Source organism: Sceloporus occidentalis, unplaced genomic scaffold, assembly GCF_023333645.1.
Source record: "Sceloporus occidentalis isolate IW3139 unplaced genomic scaffold, rSceOcc1.0.p SCAF_5, whole genome shotgun sequence".
In the NCBI taxonomy this organism is placed as follows: domain Eukaryota; kingdom Metazoa; phylum Chordata; class Lepidosauria; order Squamata; family Phrynosomatidae; genus Sceloporus; species Sceloporus occidentalis.
In genome coordinates, this window is record NW_028316985.1 from 1484410 (window position 1) to 1507496 (window position 23087).

The window sequence follows — 23087 nt, forward strand, 5'->3', positions numbered from 1 at the left end:
TTGTATGTGGCCCTGTGGCCCTTCAGGGTCCCTAGAAAGGGGAAATGAAGCCTCCTTATATTTATCCACCCTGGTATAGCAGCTTGCAGGGGTCACCCTTGTCCTGGCATTTTGTGCCTTGCCATCTCCATGGATGCCATGAAACAGTCCTCTCCATAGTCCTATTCCAAGCATCGTGCAACTCCCTTCCATGTGGGCCAAGCAAACTCCTGTAAAAACAGTCTGGTCATGACATGATACGAAGGCATCAAGCTTTTGGTTAATCCCACGAATTATTCCCTAAATGCTCCCCCATTTGCAAACTGGAACCACCACTTGCATTTGGGGGAAATAGCAGCCTACGCCCAGCTTGCTACCCTCCAACTCCAGCTCCCTGCATCCCCACAAGGAACACACAGGTGGAATGTAAAGGCTTTATTTAGAAAATTATAGGTAACTCTCTCATTTCTCTTTCTCTGGTCCTGGCTAGAAGCGCAGCTCTGCTCAGCTCAAGGGGCTCGGGGCAAAGCTGAGGGGTCTGATGTGGGCACAGCCCAGCCCTGACCTTCCACCATCTCACTGGACAGGCACAGTCATGGCAATGGGCCCCCACTATCCTCCACTTTCTGGGATATGGAGGCACAAGAGGAGGTGAAGGCAAGAACAAGAAGACCCACAGATCATTGGGGAAGCAGGGGAAAAGGAGGGCTGGCCTGGCCAATTAGTCAGAGGAGTATTGGGGAGGGAGGCTGTAGGAAGGCCATAAGACCCCCAATTCTGGCACTATGGAAGCCCAAACTCTTCCATTCTCATTAAAAAAACAGGGAGTGTGAGAAGCCACCATTTCCAATTGAGGGAGGGAAAGGAAAGGAGACTCTTCTTCATTGTATTCCCTCCCTTCAAAAGAAACAAACCCAAAAACAAAAAAGTGCAGACCACCCCCCTTTTATGCCAGCTCCAAACCATCTGCCAGAAGCCACAGCATGGTGCACTAAGTCTCACAAGAGGATAGCTAGTGTCAAAGGACAATGGACAGCACTTCTGACCACATCCTCAAGAGCCGTATGGGATTATGTTTCTGCAGCAGGAAGGTGGGGGGGTCATGTGTTGGGCCCCAAAGGCCCTAAAACATGTTTAAAATTGGTCAGTTTTGCAGCCAAAGTAACCGTCAGAAAAAATATAAACCAAAACAAAAACACCAAGGTCCAAAATCTAAAGCAAAAGTGGCATTGCAATATTCCACTTTTGATTGAGTCAGGAATGAAGCTGCAGCCTGATTTTGTTTTTTTTTGGGGGGGGGGAGGGGGGATAAGAAGAAGCATGGGGGGGAATGCCCACCCTCTGCTCTCTGATGGTCACCTCTCAGCCCTGGCACCGAGATTTCCGCAGAGGCCACCCTCTCCTTAGAGTGCTCCAAGGCATGGGGGGCTCAATTCAGAGACATGATTAAGGATGGGAGGTCTAAGAAGAAGAGCCCCGAATCACAGCTGAGCCCTCATCCTCAGGCAGAAGGAGGGGAAAGGGGGACACATTCATGAAGAGGGCAATTCAACAGGATCCCAATCTCACAGAGCCTTGTTTAAATGAAGCAGACCAACAACTCTGAATGGGAGATGTGGGGTGAAAGAGAGAAAAATGAGGGACCTTGAGGCAACAGCAAGGAGATTCTGAGCAAGGCCCCAGACCCAGTGACACACAACGTGCCACATACCAGTTGCCCACGCCTAAGATACCCTACGAGGAACTGGTCCAAGGAGAGCGTGGAGGCATTGTTCAGGAGGAAAATGGTGGCGTCAGTCACAGTGGCCGGAAGACAGTGATGGCGAGACGGCTACTTCTTCTTCTTGATGTTCCTCAGCCCATCCGTCAGGGGCTCCGCCGCCACCCCCGAGGACCTTTCTGTGGCAGCCGCCTCTTTCCTTCTCACCTGTCCATTCTTTTCGTTGCCAGCCAGGTCCCCACTAGCATCAGCCACGCCAGGATCCATCCGCTTGACAGTCTTATGCTTTCCCCCAGCTGGTCCACCTCCCGCCAGCAGCCAGCCCCCCATCACCCTCAGGAGGGAAATGGCCGCCGCGGTGAGGTACAAGGACCAGATGACAGCAGGGCTGGTGTGAGGGTGGACGAACTCCCGCACTCGCTGCAAGGCCATCGGCAAGAAGGAAGATGAGGGGCGCTTCAGGGGGGTCTTGTCCTGGGAAGAGAAAAAAGGTGTGAGGACAGACACTCCACGGAGAGGAGAAATGGGAGCAGGACCTTCTCTGCCGTGGAACCCCAGTTGTGGAGTATCTTTTCCTTAGAGCTCCAACTGACACCAATGCTGCCTTCATTCTGGCACCAGTCACAACAACTGTGCCTTCAAGTCGCCTGCCGACTTCTGGCAACCTCATGAATTCACAAGGTTTTTTAATGTTGAAAGTAATAAAAAATATTATTTGGAAGAATAAAAAAGAATTCACAAGGTTTTCTTAGACAAGGAAGACTCCAGTGATGTATTTCAGTCTTTTAGTCCAAGTCTCAAGTCTCTACCCTTCAGATCTTAAGTCAAGTCTCAAGTCCTTGCAAAACATGTTCAAGTCAAGTCTCAAGTCTGGGAGCCAATTTTAACAGAAAAAAGGAGGCAGGGGCATTTCTTGGAGGGAAACACATTAAGCAATGGGCCTGAGGTGGAGGACTCAGGTCTGTTTGGTAGCCTGAAAGCTCTGCCCATCAGAAGAGTCTTCTAAAGTTTTTCAAAAGCTTAAGAAGGATCCTTCCACCTCAAGCCCATTCCCTAATGCATTTGCTGTTCCCTTCCAAGAAATGCAGCCTGTGCTCTGTGGGTGGGATTTGCTTGCTGCTTGAAGTGAAATGGCACCAGCAGGTCAGTCACTAAAAATACACATGTCTCAAGTCAAGTCGAGTCAGTGTGTCATTTTTGCCAGGTAAAGTCCAAGCCAAGTCACTGAAGCAACTTGAGTTCAACTTGAATCCGAGTCAATTGACTCAAGTCTACATCACTGGAAGACTCTGAAGTGGTTTTGCCAGTTTCCTCCTCTGAAACATAGCTTCCAGTACCTGGGATTCAATGGCCAAGGATTAAATATGGCTGACCCTGCTTAAGCTTCCAAGATCAGATGGAATCTGATGCATTTAAAATATTTATGACCTCAGGATTCAGCAAAACAAAGAAAAAAATAAAGCAAGACTTGACCTCTGAGGATAACTTGTTTAACAAAACACTGTGAAGTTTGTGGGGTCGCCATAAATTGACACGCAACCTGGACCCACACAGAATATATATATTTGGCACTGGTGGAATTCCCATGCAATTTGGAGCAGCTGAAGAAGGAAAACCCCACAGTGGCTTCACCATACTCTTGAAAACAGACTGCCTGGCTGCCCATGCCCTGGGTGAAAAAACAGCCTCATTTTCCAGGATTTTCCCTACATTTCAACCTTCTGTCCAGGAAAATATCCTCCGTTTTCAGCATGACCAAGAAGCATAAATTTATATTTATAGGAATGCTATTAGCTTTTATTTGGTCACATCCTCCATTTTTCTTGAATGTTCTACATTTTGTGGCACCTTGTCCTGGTTTCTGTTTATGACATCTAGTCACCCTGCCCATGCCCCTCTCCTCATCTTGCCAAGACACATGCCCCTCTTTCCCAGCTCATCTCCTCCTTCCTCATGTGGCCGGTTTCTCCCTCCCAAGCCCACTCACCCACTCTCTCTTACCTTAAGCCCATGCTGAGCTAAAAGGGCATCCAAGTTGGAGTCACCCAGGAAGACAATGGGGTAGAATTCCTCAATCTGCTGCCTCCTCCACCACTGCTGAGGGAGAGACCTGCAAGGCAATGGGAAGCCTCATTAGAATGGTTATGTGCCTGTGGGAGGCATGTCTCCCTACCCACCACCTTGAGGAGGGCAGGAAGACAGCAATGCAAGAGCCTCCACTTGCATCATTCCTGTTAGCCACACCTTCAGCACCATGGAAAAGCAGAATATAATCTCACGACTAAGTAAAATGGGCAGGATGAGGGCAGGAGACTAGGAACAGTGTCCTGTTGGTCAGTGTCAACAAGAGTAGACCCACTGAATCAATTGCTGAATGGTGAGTCAACAGGTGGGTAGACCCAATCAATCCAATAGCACTACTTGAACATACAGACCTAGAGCTTTAAGAGGTGTTCCTTGTTAATTAGGAAAGGGGTAGGGAGGGTGCCACCTGTAGGCCACATATGGCCCACCAAAGTAATTTTTGAGGCCATCCAAAAAGTGCCCAATTTTATTTACTTATTGCCCCCAAGAGCTCCTAGTGTAGTAATTCCACCACATTTTCACCTCTCCAGGGGCCATTTTATACCCACGAAAGCCCTTTTTGTAAACATGAAATGAAATAGAATTTGACAAAAATGTAACTTCCCCCATGTGTGACCTTTCCCAGAGGCCTCCTCTACTGCCAATCTCCTGTCCCCTCACTCACCCATCCTCAGCACCCTCCGTGAACCAGTACTTGTACAGCTGAGCCCGGATGTAGGAAGGTGGATTCGACCTGAAGGGGTATTTGGAGTCATCTACTTGCACAAGATGGATCACTGCAGGGAAAGGAAGAAGACAGTGTCACTGCCACTAGCCTCAGCACATGCTTACTCTCTGGATAGATCTGACCACCCTGTTCATAAGGTAAGCAAGAGATGGGGAACAGGAAGAAAAAGAGATCTGTTGCTCATGAGCTGTACTGCAGAGATGTTCCTGGCTGCTCTCCAACGCAAAACACATTCTAAATCTGCATTAGCTCTGCAGTGCAGATGCAGTCTCCAATTCTGGAAGGTTAACTCACCTCCTCCCTAACCTTCTGAAAAGTGGAGACCAGAGAGACTTTCCCTTTCTCTCCCCAGAAGAAAGTGGGGGGTATCCAATTATCCCTGGAATTCAACACTGGGAAGTTACTTTGCAAACCCAAGCAGCAACTGAGTTAGCGGTGAGCACTTTGCCACTCTCTCTTTCCTGTCTGCCTTTGATGTACTCACCTTCCTTCTTGCCCTGCAAGAGGCGATAGACGAAGCTGGTGAACCAGGGGCTGTGAGTGTGGTGGCCCAGGGCGGCAAACCACATCTGCCAGTCCAGACGGGGCTGGTGAGGGATGACCACAGGGGGAGGCGCACTGACATTGCCTGGCTTGTACATGAACTCAATTTCCTAGGTGCAAGGAAAAGCACAGGTTAGGCATCTCACTGGCTACAAGTGGCTCATGCATTGCAATGAACGGAGCCTGGGAGGGGAAGGACCACCTAGTTCCTGGTCAGAGAGACGTCTGACAGGAGGGTTCCTAATAGCCACCAATTCACAGCCGTTTGTCTCCAATCTTGGCTCGGCTCTTGAAAACTCTTCCTTCTAGCTTCCCTCCCAGGTGGACCTTCTTTCCTTTTGTAAATGCAAAAGAGCTGTGCAGAACCCATTTCTCTCTCTCTCTCCACTGCTCTCCCATGTCCTCCATTCTCAAGCTTCTAATCCACATACTATTCCCCCCCCTCAATTGTTGTGTCTTTCACAGTTTGTCCTCCCCATATGCCACATCGTTCTTTATTACTGAAGTTCACTCCCTAACAAAGACCCTTTCCATTTTACAATTGCTCCAGAGACAACTGTTGAAACAATGTCAGAGACTGCAATACAAGCATTACTTGTAATATTACAATGATGCTACATGCCAGTGGAAAAGGGTGTCCTGAAATCCTCCAAGGGAATCCAGATGAAGTCATTTGACCATACATCATCAAGCTACATCCTGACTCCAGCTTGGCTTTTCCTACCCCACAAAAAAACAAGTTCCCAATTCCACCATCCCCAAGCGCAAGCCTATGCCTTCCCAGACATGTATTTATCCAGCCTCTCTCTCTCCCATCACCAGCTGTGTGTCCCAGCCACTGTCACACTCAGTTTTTCCATTCTCTGGAAGAACAACTTATCTTACATTCCTAAGACCAGATGAGTGCTGCTAGTTCGTGGCTGGGCATCTCAGGGCTCTCCAGATGTTGAACTCAAAGTCCCAGTAATACAGAATGACACCCTTATCTGCTAGGGATAGATTCCCAGACTTACCATGGAAATACAAAACCACAGATAATAGTAAACCCTATTGAAATGAATGACTTCCGGTGGAAGTTGACCACACAGTCATGCTGGAGGACCTAGAGATTCCTAAAGAGAGTACCTCTCTAGGCATTTCTAGGACTTCCAGCATGATTCTATGCTCAACTTTCACCGGAAGCATACTACAGAATTGTGCTGGAGTAAATGCCTAGAGATAACATAATTTTTTTCTGACATGGGTAATTTGAAACCGCAGGCAATGGTCCCACAGATAAAAGAGTTGTACTGTCAGTGGTGAGGCATTCAGGGTCTAGCATCTGGACAGTTTCTGGAAAGCTTCGTTTTCCTCTGACAGGTGATACTGGGCAGTAGCTGAACTTTGAGAAGGAACCCAATCTCTTCCCTCTGGCAAGGCCATTACCGTCCACGTCTTCTTGTCATAGCTGCCTTCCACCACAACTTCAGGGCGCCCCCCAACCCCTGTCATCCGCCGGAAGAGTCCGTAAGAATTGGCCAGCTGGTATCGGTCAACAGCGCTGAACAGCTGGTGGACGCTGGGCCACAGCTTCCCATTGGATTCATACTCGATGTAGGTGAAGGGGACCTGTGAGCAGGGAAGAAGAGAACACGCAGAGGATCAGCATCACCTTCAGAGATGCTACAATGGCACAGGGGTCAAAGCTTAGCCAAAACCTTGGTGATAATGTCAATAAAAAGTTAGTCTCTTTTTTAAGATAGTAGTTATTACTTATATTAAACATTGTATTGAAGCACTCTGAACTTTGCAGAAAATTCTTTCAAATTATCTACCTATTACAATTAATTGAGTATGGGCACCTGTTCAGTCCAGGCAAAGTGTAAACTCAACCGGCATACATGTTGCTGCTGTGGTCTCTGGAGCAGCAGAAAACAAGCTTGCTGCATCCTTAATATGACATCCCTTCAAATATTTAAACATGGCGATCCTGTCACCCATTAAGCTTCTCTTCCCCAGGCTAAATATACCCAGCTCTCTAAGCATCCATTCACAGGGCTTGGTGGTTTCCAGAACTATAGTTTTTTGTGGGGTTTTTGGGCTATGTGGCCATATTCTAGAAGAGTTTATTCCTGATATTTTGCCAGCATCTGTGGCTGGCATCTTCAGAGAATATGGTTTCCAGAACTTTCACTTTCGGTCGCCCTCCTATGGATATGCTCCAGCTTGCCAATATCCCTCTTGAATTATGGTGCCCAGAACTGGACACAGTATTGTTCCAGGGGAGGTATGAAGCAGAAAAAGTGATACTATTTCTTCCTTATAGACTCATGTTCAACTTGTGGTCTACTAGGACTCCTAGATCCCTTTCATGTGTACTGCTGTCAAGTCAGGTGCCCCCTTCCTATATATATGCATTTCACTATTTCTGCCGAAGTGTAGTAACTTATATTTCTCCCTGTTGAAATTCACTTTGTTTGATTTGACCCAGCTTTCTAATCTATTATGATCATTTTCATCCTGTTCTTTGGAGTATTAGCTACTCAGTGTCATCTGCAAATTTGATAAGCATGCCCTCTATTCTTTCGTCCAAATCGTTGATAAAGAGGTTGAATGGCACTGGGCTCAGGACAGAACCCTGTGACACCCCACTGATCAATTCTTCAATTCTCTCCAAGAGGAAGAGAAACCATTGCTGAGCACCCTTTGGGTTCGTCAGGTCAACCAATTACAAATCCACCCAGCAGTTGCATTGAGGAGCCCTGGTGGCGCAGTGGTTAAATGCCTGTACTGCAGCTACTCACTCAAAACCATAAGGTTGCAAGTTCAATACCAGCGAAAGGGTTCAAGCTTGACTCAGGCTTGCATCCTTCCAAGGATGTCACTAAAATGAGGACCCAGATTGTTGGGGGCAATTAGCTTACACTTTGTAAACCGCTTAAACACTGCTTAAGCTGTACGAAGCGGTATATAAATGAAGCTGTTTGCAATCTCTAGCCCATATTTTACTAGCTTGTTTGCAAAGATATCATGGCAGACCTTATAATGGCCTTATACACAGCATTCCCTTTATCTACCAAGCTAGTAACTCTATCAAAAAAAGAAATGAATCTGGCATGACTTTTTTTTTGAGAAATCCATACTGACTTTTCGTGACCACAGCATTCCTTTCTAAGTGTTTATAGACTGCCTGTTTAATGATCTGCTCTAGAATATTTCCTAGTATTGATATCAGGCTAACTGGGTGGTAATTGATTTGGACTTCTTGTTCTCCTTTTTGAAGCTGGGAATGGGGACAACACATTCCCTATAAATAAGAAAAGGGGGGAGTGGGCTTCAGGGCCCTATCAACTCCATCATGTCCCTTCTCCAAAGTCCACCAGACTCTGCACTCTTGCAGGTGCTGTTGGTCCACATCCTGTGTTGTTGGAACCTTTGGTTTTCGTCAACCTCCAGGGTCTGATAAAATATTCAACCTTCCTCCCTTACCAGACTGATGGTGAACATCCCCAAAGCTGCCACAGCAAAGATGGCCCACTGGGTTGTAGCCCAGAGTTTCCAAAGGAAGCCCCGCACACAAGCACTCCTAGAGAAAATGAGAGAGAAAGGAAAGATTAGGTAGGCAATAGGGATGTCTGCTTCCAAAAAGACACAGGGTGCATCCACACTGCAGAAATAATCCAGTTTGTCACCACTTTAACTTCCATGCCTCAATACTCTACAATTCTGGGAACTGTAATCTGTTGTGGCACCAGAGCTCTCTGATAGGGAAGGTTAAATATCACACAAAACTACAATTTTCAAAATTCCATAGGATGGAGCCATGGCAGTTAAAATGGTGACAAACTGGATTCTTTCTGCAGTGCAGATGCAGCCACAGTATTGCCACTTGGACAAGATCATGAAACTGGCCCAGCCTTCCTCCTAACATAGATGTAGCATCACACTAGACATTAAGTGGAGGGAACATTCCCTAATGAACTCATCTTCTCTTCCCCAAAATAATTTGTGCCTAAGCAAATCAGTCTTGCAAACTATGTCCATACTCAAACTTTTGAGGACCAACTACAAAACAAAATAGGTTGAATGCAAGATGAGTAGGTGAGGAAAATCATGTGCTGTGACAAGCAGATGTCTTGACCCACATAAAACGAACACCTGTCAGGCTGTCACCTGTTCACTCACCTGTATCCAGCCTGAAGGATCTCCCAAACCAGGGAGAGGAATCCAAAGCCCACAAGAGGGAGAGTCACCATCCTCAGCCACTGCATGAACTCGTGGTATGTGAAAGCTGCAGAGATCAAGAAGAAAGTGTGTGTGTTTACATCCCAATTGGGAAGAGTACATATGGGGAGGGTTGAAGCAAGGAAGACCTCTTCCCCTTCCTCCTACTCCATCCCAACCAAGGTCTAACTAAAAAGGAAAGAAGTTAACTTAGAACTACTGGTACTGGTTTCTGCATTTGGTATGGCTCATATCTGATTATCGTTGAAAGCAAAAAAATCATCAGCTTATCTGGCAAAATGCCATCTACTCTGTGCATGACAGCATAGAAAAGTTTGGGTTGCTGACATGGGGGGGTGGTGTCTTTAGATCCCATCATACAGCAGGCTATAAATCCTCTAAAGCGTATCCAGAGGATGGTGGGCAAAATGGTGAAAGGTCTGGAAACCACCAAGCCCTATGAAGAGCGGTTGAGGGAGCTGGGTGTGTCTAGCCTGGAGAAGAGAAGGTTAAGAGGTGACATGATGGCAATGTTTAAATATTTGAAGGGATGCCATATTGAGGAGAGAGCAATATCATTTTCTGCTGCTACTCAACTATCAGAAAGCAAAGGTGTCACTGTCTTAGTCACTCATGAAAATAGTTTCGGTTTTAGGAGTATTTCGTATTTCAGACGTCCTGCATCATTATGATGGCACTCTCTGCTGTTCATTTCTGCCTCTGCAGCAGTAAATCCTTGCCTTGGATTTAGATGCTACTTTAAACTTTTTTTTTAAGTAGATAAAATTCTAGATACCTTAATCACATTTTAACAATAGGTTTCTGACTGCTTTTTATTGATGTCGTATGTTCCTTGCTCTGTATTAGTTTCCATTTCTGTAATTAAAGTGTTGTGATTTAATATTCAAAATTAAAATCAAGGAGGAAAAGCAGCATACAGGTGGATGATGGCAATGACATTATCATTGCTGTCCCTTGACATTTGCAGTGAAAGCCCTTTGCATGCAGAGGATGGGGGTCAGAGGACCAAGCCTCTGAATGTTGCTAATTCATTTTAAAAAAAGGAGGAGGAAGGGAGCATTCCTTTAAAACTGTTTTTACTTTAGTATAGGCTTTCTTTTCTTTCTCTTTTTTAATTATCTTTACTGACAATTTCTATTAAAAACATAAATATACTTTTCAAAACTAGGTCTTATATCCCGATGTATAGTGTGTTGGTTTTGGTCAGTTCCACTTGTAGGGTTTTGTTTTGTTTTTACAAATTCCACTCTCTCTTTTTCTCTTTTTGCATCATCTTCCCTGTAAGATCTCTGTAACTTAATTCTATAAATCAACAAAAGCTTTCAATTGCTTGTATCTCGTAATGAATTTATATAGTAGATGGTGCTTACTGCCCTATCCTCTCCATGTATCGTAATATCTTTAGTATGGGCTTTCATAGATATAAACCAACTTCTTCAAAGGCAGTACTGAGTGGCATTAAGCCTTCAGGTATTCATCACTTCATCTGTCCTCTCAGATTGACGCAACAGCCAGGAGTGCCTGTTATCAGCTTCAGTTGATATGCCAGTTGCGCCCCTACCTGGAGCAGCAGGACCTAGAAATGGTTGTACATGCCCTGGTAACCTCTCATCTTGATTTCCGTAATGCGCTCTACATGGGGCAACCCTTGTGCCATGTCTGGAAGCTTCAATTGATACAAAACATGGCAGTCAGACTGGTTGCCGGAAAATCTAGGTTTGACTGAATTACACCTATTCTAAAGTATTACACTGGCTGCCTATTAGCTTCTGGGCTCAATACAAGGTATTGGTTATTACCTAGAAAGCCCTATATGGCCTGGGTCCAGTCTACTTGAAGGAATGCCTCCTCCTATATAACCCTTCCTGTACACTCCGATCCTCCGGGAAAAATCTTTTACATCCAAAAAAGACCAGATTGGCGGTGAAATTCCTGGAGGTCTTTTTCTGCTACGGCTCCTAAAGCTTGGAATGACCTCCGGAAGAGATTCGCCATTTATCCTCATTGGAGGCTTTTAAAAAAGCGACAAAAACCTTTCTCTTCCATCAGGCCTTCCCTGAGCGATAACCACCCAGAACCGACTCTATCCATCCTTCCTACTATATCTCCTCGTCATTCGCGGATTGTAGAATAATCTTGTAATGTTGTATTGCTATATATTTTAATCATGTTTTATGTTAATTTTATAGTTTGGGAGGGAGGGTTGGGTCAGGGTTTTGGGGTTTTACTGTTTTTATATTGTGTATCATATAAACTCTGTTGTTACCACCTCGATCCCCAAACGGAAGAGGCGGGAAATAAATAAATAAATAAATAAATAAATAAACAAACAAGCAAGCAAGCAAGCAAGCATATAACAGCAGTTGTGGGAGTGACACAGAATGCAATAGGATCCAGAAGGATGTAAATCATAACCTTGCCCTAATTTTTCAGAGGGCTTGGTGGCGCAATACAGGACTTTCAGAGCTTTACAGTGGTCAGTTAGTGTGGATGTGCGAAAGCAACAAACCTATTTTCCCCAAGACAAAACTATCTCACAGTATATCTACACTGTAGGAATAATGCAGTTTGACACCGTCCTATAGTATGCTAGGATTTATAGTCTGGTAAGGCACCAGCACTTTTTGTGCTAAAAGCCTTGTAAAACTACAAATCCCAGGATTCCAAAGGATGGAACTACAGCACTTAAAGTGGCGTCAAACTGCATTATTTCCACAGTACAGATATATCATCTGAGAAAATTCCTTTTGTTACATGTGCAATATCAAAGAACCATGTATAAATACACATAATGCGCCACAAAGCCATTGACTTTGTTCCTACCTCTGCTAAGGGATTGGAATTTGTGAATAAAATTCATTCCAACTGTTTCTCTTCCTTAGAACTTCCTGGAACTCCAGTAGTGACCACTAGGATTCTGACCCACTGACAGGGACCCTGCTGCTCCCTTCTCTTACTCCAATAGCACTTACCTGTCTTGGATTCCAGACGCTTTTTCTCCCAGTTGATCTCCAGTTCAAAGTAGAGGCTGGTCCAGTAGACCAGGAGGCCATAGGTGCCCAGCTCAGACAGGAGGGAGAGGATGGACAACAGACTCCGGGGCCTGGCTGCCGAAAAGAAAGAAGGCACAAGGACTGTTTAAAAATAATTCCAGCTGGCTTATGGCAACTGACTGGCTGCTGAAGACGGGTCTTTCAATGCCGGGGAGGGCAGTGCTAGGCTTTTCTCCCTCCTTGGTCTCAATGCTCTTTTAAATAATTTTTAATTCGGCTGATTTTTAAAAAGATAAGTCAGCTTTGCTGCATTTTTCACATTATAACCTATCACCCAGAAGCTGTTGCTAGACAGTGAGAAAATAACTGCATTTGAAATGTGGTGTTGAAAGAGCCACACTGCATTGCCTGTAGGCGTCTGTGGATCTGCATCCTTTATGCTAGCTGCCCTTGCTTCATATTGCATTATATGCTTCGATATTCAGCTACAGTTTAAAAAGGCGGAAAGGAGAGAGAGGGTAAAAAAGAAACGTGGCAACAGCTTTAAGACTAACTGGTTTTTATTTCTTCATGAGCTTTCGGCTGCAGCACTGAGTGATATTAAGGACTCAGGTTTAAACCATATAAGTGAGTTTGACAGCAGATCAAGCCTGAACTCTCCATAGAAGCCAAGATGGCTAAAATGAAACTGCCATACTTTGGACATACTCAATGGAAGAAGATTACAATGCTCTTAGTAATGTAGAGAGAAGTAGGAAAAGAGAGAAACTACATTCTAGATGGACTCCATCAAGGAAGCCATAAAGGCTTTCCTGAGTCTGCAAGACCTTTGTGGCTTCCTTGACGGAGTCCATCCATCTGGAGTGTAGTCTTTCTCTTATCCTACTTCTCCCTACATTACCAAGCACTGTAAACTTTTCTCATGGAGTATGTCTATTCATGGTATGTCCAAAGTATGACAGAATGGTAGAGGATGAAGGGGGCTTGGAGGGCTCTCATTCACAGGGTGCCATGAGTCTAACTCAACTTGATGGCAGTTCACAACAACATAAAGCAGATTTATCCAAAGAAGTGGGTTTATATCCACAAAAGCTCATACAAAAATCAAAACCAGTCAGTTTTAAAGGTGCTGCCACACTTATGCTTCTTCCCCCTCTTCCCTTTTTATAATAATAATAATAATAATAATAATAATAATAATAATAATAATAATGTTTATTTATATACCGCTTTTCCAAATTAGATCAAAGCGGTGTACAACAGGAAGTACAATACAAAGTCAAAATAAAATAAAACAGGCCTCTCTCCCCCTCAAGATGGTGGTCGGAAGGAGGGCTTTTCTTCTTTCAGGCAGGCAGTTGGAGCTTGCCTGCCTCTCTCCCCCCAAGATGGTGGCTGAAGGGAGGGAGCTCTGCTGCAAGAGACTAACATTTCTTTGAAAACTATCAGCTATAGGCTCCTGTTGCTCTGTATCCTTTTCATCTTTCACAATACTATTTACTGTCATATTAACACACTGCCGGTTTTCTGTTTGGAGCTTCCCCACCAGACCTCACACCCTGTGCTTGTTTCCCAGTTGGTGTTCTGCAGGGTCTAAGACAGGATCTTTTTCACAGTCCTATCCAGAGACCCCTGATTCTATCTCTGGCAGTCTTCCATCAAACAATTAGCTTCTGAAATCAGACGAGGGAAAGGGCGTTGCTCAGTATGGCAGTTTCTCTTCCCTATAGACACTCACTGCTGCTTGTCTTCCTCCGGCCGTGGCCCAACCACAGTCCCACGTGTTCATCATCAAGCAGAGAGAAGCTCAGCACCACAGTCAAGAGGTTGAAGAAGTTGTAGTTGCCTGTGATGATGATCAGGACTTGCAAAAGAATCTGGAACCATAGAGTAAAATATTAGCCCGTGCCAAAATCTGAATGCTACAGGATGATATACAAGTGTTGTGAGTACAGTTAGCACTCCATATTTGCTGTGTTTATTTTTGCGAATTTGATTATTTGGAGATTTCATTAATATGTTCTCTCTAGGAATCTGTAAGTCCTCCGGCACAACTCTGCCACAGAGTTGTGCTGGAGGACCAAGAGAAAACACTTCTCTAGGCATTTATAGGTCCTCCAGAACAATTCTATGCCTCTGGAAGTTGTTGACCACAGAGTTGCTCTGGAGGACACCTAGAGATTCCCAGAGAGGTATTCACAAAAACAAACAAACAAACAAAAAACACCCCAAAATAGCATTTTTTATTTGCAGGTTTTCCACTTTCACGGGGGATCCTTTGCCCCTAACCCCAGCGAATGTGGAGGGCCCACTGTATAAGACATTTCCCCCTCCTCCTTCTGTTTCTAAGGGGCAATTCAACAGTGGATGCCTCTGTGGCAAAGGATTATACTAGATGGGAATACCTCCCTCCTACTCTGTAATACTAAGCAGCACTCACTTCTTGCCACTTTGCCCACAAACACTCTCAAAGCAACAGTCTGCTTTTAACTGTACTGTTCTTTTGAACTGTAAGCTGCTCTGAGTCCCCCAATTATTGGGGGGGGGGGGGAGTGGGATACAAATAAATATAATAACAACACGTAACAAAACCCCCCAAATAAAACCATCTTTTAAGCACAGATTAAAGTAATCTGTAAAAACCAGTTTTAAAACATCTGTGTTTACACAGAAAGTGAGCCCTTGCAACACACAGGCTTCCCATCTGAAATTCAACTGCCTGCAGACTATCGCTCTCCTTATTATTCAATGATGGTGATGTGCAAATATTGAATATTGAATAATATGGGGCGCAATTGTCCACATTTTTTGGCATCCATGGCAGGGTGTGTCTGGGCCTAGAACTGAACCCCTGCCAATAACAGAGGGCTCACTGTCTATGCTTATCCCATGACGGCAAGGAGGAATCAAGATATCTCAATGGAGCCGAACAACTGAGCTATACCTCTCTCCTAAATGGATAAAGAAAGAGGGCTCAAATCTTTATAAGCTGGAGACTGAATCCAAGCATTCGTCCAAAAGCAAAGGATGTGTTCCAGCAAAACATCACGGCACTAGAAGACTGGAGGGGGGGGGGCTTCTTGGGCTTCTGCCACACTGCAGAATCAATGCATTTTGAGACCACTTTAACGGCCATGGCTCAGTGCTGTGGAATCCTGGGATTTGTAATCTGTTGTGGCACCAGATCTCTCTGACAGTGAAGGCTCAATATCTCACAAAACTATCACTCCAAGGATTCCACAGCATCGAGCCATGGCAGTTAAAGTGGTCTCAAACTGCATTAATATATATACAAAGTTTGGCGATTATTGCTATTTTCGCAGTGGGACTGCAGTACTGTAACTTTTAAAAACTGATTATATCTATAAAAATAAATAAACAGGAGTGTTTTGTTTTTCTAAAGTCATTTGAAGCAACCCTGTTACCAACATAACTTGGAAGTTACCAACTGTGGTGTAACTACAGATATGTGGCAAATTCTGCTTTAATTATCACAGCCCCATCTTATGGAATCCTGGGATTTCACTGAGAAGCATTAACAGAAACCAATGCAGCATAATGGTCTGAGTGCTGGAGTAGGACTCTGGGAGTGGAGGATTCAAATCACTGCTCATCCCTGGAGACCCACTGGGTGACCTTGGGCAAGTCACACTCTCTGGACCTCAGTGGAAAGCAAAGGCAAACATCATATAACAAAATCCAGCCAAGAATACCCCGAGGGGTGCTCCAAGTCCAAGTTGGCTTGAGGCACATAACAAAAATGAGAGGCACTTACAAGTCTTACTGACTCCTTGAACTACAACTCCCAGGATTATGTGGGATGCAGCCACGGCAGTTAAACTGGGACCACAGTGTTGCAACTCTCTAGTTGGAAAGAGATTTCAAGTTTCTCTGCATCTGTAATGCAATACCTTTCTTTCCCTGTCCGCTAATATTTACCCACTGATTGGAAATCCTGTGATAATGCTAGGAATGGAAAAGCAGACAGTGTGATTTTCTATGGTCTAGTAACTTTGCTTTCAATATGAACTCTTAGAGTGTATTTTAATGATTTTAAAGTATTGTATTTAAACGGTGGGTTTCTGTGGTTTTAATTATGTTTTGTATTTTAACATGCTGTGTACACCACCTTGAGGAGGGCGTGGAAAAGACATCATCATCATCATCATCATCCAGTTAGGTTATTTACAGGTGTATCAGCCCCACACAGGATATCAATGGGGGAAATACCTGGCTGTAGAAGGCAAAGAGGCGAAGCCGGCGAATTGGCACAAAAAAGAGCGGTGGAATGGCAATCTCGATGACATAGGTGCCCACCACACTGAATTTCTGGAACCAGACAGGTAGCTGATGGAAAAACCATGCGGCCGGTGTGGGGATGCACTGGGTCTCGTAGTGGTATGTTAAAGCTGGAAAACAGAGAGAAAGAGAAAAGTTGGGGGAAATGGCAGCACAGCATCCCAGTAACTATGCCAGATTAAGATTTGATACCAGGCTTTAAATGTTACAGTATATCTCCTCCACCCTCTAAGAAGCGGTGGGCAATTTTAAAGGGTCTGGGGGCCAGTTTTCTGTCTCCAGAAGCTAATGCATGCACCACCAAGCCCCTCATAAGCAAACACTGTGAAATGATCAAAGCAAGTATTGCTCAACTACAAAATGAAACAGTGAGTAAAATGTGGATGGGAAGTGCAGTCCAACTACATCAGAGCGGTGTCACAAGTACCATTCCTGCAGGAGTGGAAATGGTTGCTTGAGCTCTAGTCTGGTGCAGCAGCTCTAGTCTTCCAGAAGTTTTGGACTTCTGCTCCCATAATCCTAGCCAGCACAACCAAGAGTCAGGGATTCTGGGAGATGAAGTCCAAAACATGAGTGTGTCCAGAGGAGGGCGGCCGAAATGGTAAAAGGTCTGGAAACAGTGCCCTATGAGGAGGGACTTAGCCTATGTTTAGCCTGGAAAAGAGAAGGTTAAGAGGGGACATGATAGTCCTGTTTAACTATTTGAAGGGATATTATGTTGAGGATGGAGCAAGTTTGTTTTCTGCTGCTCCAGAGAATAGGACATGGAGCAATGGATTCAAACTACAAGAAAATAGATTCCAGCTCAACATTAGGAAGAACTTCTTAAGGTTAAAAACTAGTGGACAGTGAAATATATTCCTTCAGAGGATGGTGGAGGTTTTTAACCAGAAGTTGGATGGACATCTGTCACGGGGAAGGCTTTGATTGTGTGTTTATATATGGCAGAACAGGGTTGGATAGCCCTTGAGATCTCTTCCAACTCTGTCACTATATGGTTTGCAGGCTGCCTCAGAGTCTTCATCTACTTCACATGGAGTGAAGATAACGGTCCAGAAGATGAATAGTGTGTTCGTTTTTTTCCCCAGAGGGTTCTAGGTAGCAACTCAACACCCAGGGGTTCCTGGGAAAATGGGAGTCTTTGGGACTGAAGGTTTAAAAAAATATTTTGGGCCACCATACCAGCCTGAACACACCTAAACACTTCCTCCTCATAGTCTGCATCTGGTTCATACACAGAAGAAAATGAACCACATGCAACCAGCACATTCATAGCCATAAAGGTCTGTTCCTAGGCACTTCACTCCATGCAACTGCTGGCTGGGGGATTAATTGCATTGTATACAATATACAAAATAATTGTATACAATCCCTTAATGCTGGGGATTAATTGTATAGTTCTTTTAATTTTTACACTGTTTTATGTCCCAATTTTTTTTTGGGGGGGGGGGTGTTTAAAGCAGGAATTATAATTATAATTGAAAATGTGGTCTAAGGCCCAAGACGGAGGACGGCTTGACCTGGAACTGTTATTTTTCTTAAAACTGGGTTCCTGGAGGCTAGGACAATTATCCTTCTCCCAACTTCTCTTCTCTGCCAGAGGTTAACATGGAATTTTCAGCCTCTAGTGAGGCCCTCCAGATGTTGTTTGCCTGCAAGTCCCAGCATTCCTCAACACTGGCTGCTGGGAGGTGCAGTCCAGCAACATCTGGAATCCCCACCCAGTTCTGACCCTCTTGTTTTATAATAATAATAAATAATAAAATTTTATTTATATCCCGCCCCTTTGAGGTCAATCGGGGCGGCTAACAATAATAAAATACAATACAATATATACAAAAACTTCCCCCCCTTAAAAAGTTATTAAATCAATTATAATTAAAACCAACAAATTAAACAACATAACACATGCACACCATTACAAAACAGACAAAAACAAAACAGCAAACTGTGGCAGCAATCCACTCAAATTTCCAGAGAGGACCTTAGGGAATCTCATGAGAAGAAGGTTCTTGAGGGTGGGATTATCTATCCAGGAAAGGCCTGCCGGAAGAGATCCGTCTTGACAGCCTTTTTAAAGCTGTCTAAAGATGTCAGTTGATGGATCTCATCCGGCAGGTCGTTCCACAATCTGGGGACGACAACAGAAAAAGCCCTCTGGGAGGTAGCCGAAAGCCTAGATCTTTGGGGCTGCAGCAAATTCCTCCCAGAGGACTGGAGTGTGCGGGGAGGATTATATGGGAAGAGGCGGTCCCAGATAGTTTGGACCCAAAACGTTTTAAGCTTCTTCCTTCCACCTACCCACCCTGGCAATGACTATATCCAAACCTGCAGCCCACAATTCCACACGTTTGCCGCAAATCTTTTCCTCCACTGGGTCTTACCTGTGAGCCCCCACCAGGTGGGGCAGCGGCTGGTCAGCTTCACCACCCCAGAGGCAAACATCAGGCGAAAAAGGAGCCAGCGAGCCAGCCAGAAGGTCACCCCATCATGCGCCCGCCAGGCTGTCGAGCGCCACTTCAACAGGTGCAGCGGGGCCACCAGAATGGCCAGGAAACCCGTCTCCAGCAAGAGGCTGTCCCTAAACGGAGGGAGGACAAGGTCAAACAAACTCCCTCGGAGTGTAGTGGAGTCTCCTTCTTTGGAGTTCTTTAAGCAGAGGCTGGATGGCCATCTGTCGGGGATGCTTTGATTGAGATTTCCTGCATGGAAGAATGGGGTTGGACTGGATGACCCTTGGGGTCTCTTTCAACTCTACGATTCTATGATTCTAAGCTGAGCAGCCCCCAAGGTTTATTTCTTATGCAGTTTCAATCTTTAGATATCAGCTCAATTATCCAATTGGAAGCACTGGTGGCACAGTGGTTAAATGCCTGTACTGCAGCCACTCACTCAAAACCATAAGGTTGCGGAGTTCAATACCAGCAAAAGGGCTCAAGCTCAACTCAGCCTTGCATCCTTCCGTTGGTCGCTAAAATAAGTCCCTAGAGTGTTGGGAGCAATTAGCTTATAATTTGTAAACCCCTTAGGGAGTGCTTAAGTGCACTCATAAGCAGTATAGAAATGTACTTGCTATTGCTATCCACTGCTTGAAAGTATTAAAAATAAACCCAAAAGGCAAACCTTGATTATGCCATTTTATATAAGGGACATTACTTTACTACACCATTGTATTTAATGAGATTTGAGCATCTACAGATTTTGGTATTCATGGAGGTCCTGAAACCAAACTCCAGGAGATAGGAGCCCTGGTGGCTCAATGGTCAAATCCCTAAGGGTTTACTGTAGCCACAATGCTGTTTGTTTGATCCCACACAGGGCTCCAAGGACCATTCAGCCTGGCATCCTTGTAGGGAGCTAAAATGAGTACCTAACTTGTTGGAGGCAATTAACTTACACATTGTGAACTGCTTAGAGAGAGCTGAGTTCACGGTTAAGTACTACAGAAACGTATTTGATAGTGCTATAGATACTTAGGTTACTTACCACTGGAAATACAGGAATACTTGTCCAACCTGCAGTGGAAGGAGAAAAGACCATATTTAAAGAGGTTTCAGAAAACAATTTGCAGAAAGGAATTTAAGATGGCTGTTATTCTCACACAAACAAACCTAGCTGGTCTGAAATTCAGCCCTAGCTTTGCAACTACATTGGCCCTTTTTGACACCTGAAAGGAGACTGCAACAAATCAGGCTAATGCAAGCAAACTTTATGGATTTTGGACAAACACAGCCCTACACAACCTCTCTTCTCCTTATCTTTCAGCCCTCATTTCTTTTCACCAGCTTGGTAGGGATCTGTTCAAGGAACACCAGGCTTCTCACTCAACCAAAGCTTTCCCTTCTTTGGCTTGGCTTCAGCCTTTATCACTTGCAGACTCTCTGAATTGCCTCTCTGAATATTTGCAGACTGCTCCTTCCTGCATTATTTTTAAATTTCAACTACAAAACTTTCTGGCTTTCTAAAGCTTTTGGAATTTTAGTTTAATGTTGTTTTATAATCTTGCATATTTTGGTTATGTATACATTGGTGAGTTTGTTCTGTATTATATTGTACTGGTTTTTGTATTTCTGCCTGGATTACTTGTTTTACAATTGTAGTGCAGTTTTTTTATTTGTATTACTTCTTTCTTTTTATATGGATGTGTGTGTGTGCATTAGATTATATGGTTTTGGCAGGCCTGACAGTGCTATTTTAAGAAATAGGGCCAGGTACCATTAAAAACCCATCAAGCAAAAGCATCTGTCCTGCCTTGCTTGTCAAAGTCAAATTGTTAGCTGCAGCCATCGCTTCACGAACATTACAATAAACTTGTATTGTATAGTTGTATATTTTCATTACTCCTTCCTTTCCCCGCATGTGCATGTATGCACGTATTTATGTGTGGATATGTACAGTATATATCACTTACTGAATGCCTTTGACAGGGCTAGCTGGTTTTGGTCTTTCTTTTATTGTAAAGTCCCATGTAGGGTGATGGCATTACAGGATGGGTCCTCTTACCAAGATTTTTGAAAACCAAAATACATCAAAAGCCAAAAATGTCTTCATGGGCAGCTAAAAGAGTGACACCATGGTTTTCTGTTCGTTCAATGTACCCAAACTTTATTTTATGCACAAAATTGCGTTGTGTACAAAATTACATAAATGAATTTTGTCTTGAGACTTGGGTACCATCTCCATGGCATCCTATTATGTACATATATGCAAAAGCAGGCATTCCAAAATCCCAAAAAATAAAAACAAAAATCCAAAACCCTGCAGGACCCAAGCATTTCAGACAAGGAAGACTCAACCTTTATGAGTGTATCTCTCTCTCTCTCTCTCTCTCTCTCTCTCTCTCTCTCTCTCTCTCTGTGTGTGTATGATTGTTTCCCTTTGACAGGGCTGGCTGTTTTGTTGTTTTTACTTGTGAAGTTCTACACAGTGATGAGAATATTATATCAGCACCAAAGGGAAGGGTGCCTCCTTCACCTTGCTCCAAGGCCAACGAATCATGGCAGATTTGCTTTTCTTGATCCAACAGTGGGTTCCTCCCCACTGCAACACTTCACTAAAGTCCACCTGCAGAAGGGTTACATCACCCGCCAAAAGGATGCAGGACGTACCACCTGCAAGAAAAAGCCAAGGAGACAGAGAATCCACTGCAGTTCCCTGGGATGGGAGCCAGCTGGCTTTGTTACGGGCTCCGCTCCAAATCCCAGGGATCCGGTGGGTTGTGCTCCAGCGCCTGCACACAGCTGGGAGGCACAGCAGCCATCAGCGTGCGACAGGACAATGGGCCAGGAGCAGGAATTGGGTGCCCACAGGAGGCTGGACATCCGGGTTGGAGCCTCCCCCCCCCCCCCCCCGTTTGGGAATCATCCAGATGTTGGTGGACTGCAAGCCCCATCCCTCCTCATCCTATGATGGCAACGGGGCTGGCAGGGCCTGCAGTCCAACCACATTGGGAAGGCTGTGCAATTTCAGCACAGAAATCAATAACCTAAATGAAATTTATATATAACACAATATAACAGGGACAGGCTTCCATGTGTTTATGTATAGGCCTTCAAGTCACCTGTTGACTTATGGTGATCACCTTGAATTTCACAGGGTTTTTTTAAGGAAAGGAATAATCAAGGAGCCTGCAGCACCTAGTATTCATTGGCAGTCCCCCATCCAAGGACTCACCAAGGTTGATCCTGCTAAGCTTCCAAGATGATATGTGCATGTGTGTGCCTTCAAGTCTCCTGTTGACTCATGACCCTATGACTTTCATGGGATTTCCTTAGGCAAGGAATGTTTTCCCAGTTCCTTCCTCTGAAATATTGCCAACAGCACTTGGCATCCATTAGCAGACTCCCATCCAAATCCTAACCCGGACTGAGCCTGCTCAGCTTCTCCAATTAGACAGGATCTGGTCCCTTTAGGGCAGTGATTCTCAACTTTCCTAATGCAGCAACTTTTTAATACAGTTCCTCATGTTGTGGTGACCCCCAACCATAAAATTATGGCTGGAGACGGAAAGAGGGGTGGTTTTCCAATGGTCTTAGGCAAACACTGTGAACGGTTGAGAACCGCTGCTTTAGGGTATTTAGCAACTTAGGTGTCTGTATGTCCGTCCCATCAATTTTCCTGTTGACGTATGGTGACCCTATGAATTTTTCACTGGGTTGTCTTAGGCAAGGAATCTTCTGAAGTGGTTTTGCCAATTCCTTCCTCTGAAACCGAGCCCACAGCACCAGGTATTCACTGGTGGTCTCTCATCCAAGTCCTAATCAGGGCTGACTCTGATTATCTTCCAAGACCTGATGGCATCTGGTGTCTTTAGGGTATGCAAACCAGGCGTCCATAAGCCCCTAAATGTGTGCTTTAGGTGTGATTTGCCATCAGGTGGCCTTCAACACATGGCAACCCTCTGAATGAGAGCTCTCCTAGAGCCCCAGTCACCAACATCCCTACTCAGGCCTTGCAAACTTGCTATATCAGTCAGTATATCAATCTATAATATATCAGTCACTTGTAATCTCTCTGC

General features: G+C 44.6%; 1 protein-coding gene across 1 annotated transcript in view; it reads right to left on the reverse strand.

Annotated features, from left to right (window-relative positions):
• Positions 1–1274: 1274 nt before the first annotated feature.
• LMF2 (lipase maturation factor 2) overlaps positions 1275–23087 on the reverse strand; it is a 32003-nt gene continuing 10190 nt past the window's right edge. The window contains exons 3-14 of the mRNA XM_089527346.1: positions 20057–20085; positions 18955–19151; positions 16502–16680; positions 14010–14148; positions 12251–12385; positions 9219–9324; positions 8523–8619; positions 6480–6662; positions 4996–5164; positions 4449–4560; positions 3701–3809; positions 1275–2173 (exon numbers count right to left, since the gene is read on the reverse strand). Coding sequence (XP_089383472.1) covers positions 1811–2173; positions 3701–3809; positions 4449–4560; positions 4996–5164; positions 6480–6662; positions 8523–8619; positions 9219–9324; positions 12251–12385; positions 14010–14148; positions 16502–16680; positions 18955–19151; positions 20057–20085 — 1818 coding nt within the window. The 3' untranslated portion in view covers positions 1275–1810. The remainder of the gene's footprint in view (positions 2174–3700; positions 3810–4448; positions 4561–4995; positions 5165–6479; positions 6663–8522; positions 8620–9218; positions 9325–12250; positions 12386–14009; positions 14149–16501; positions 16681–18954; positions 19152–20056; positions 20086–23087) is intronic.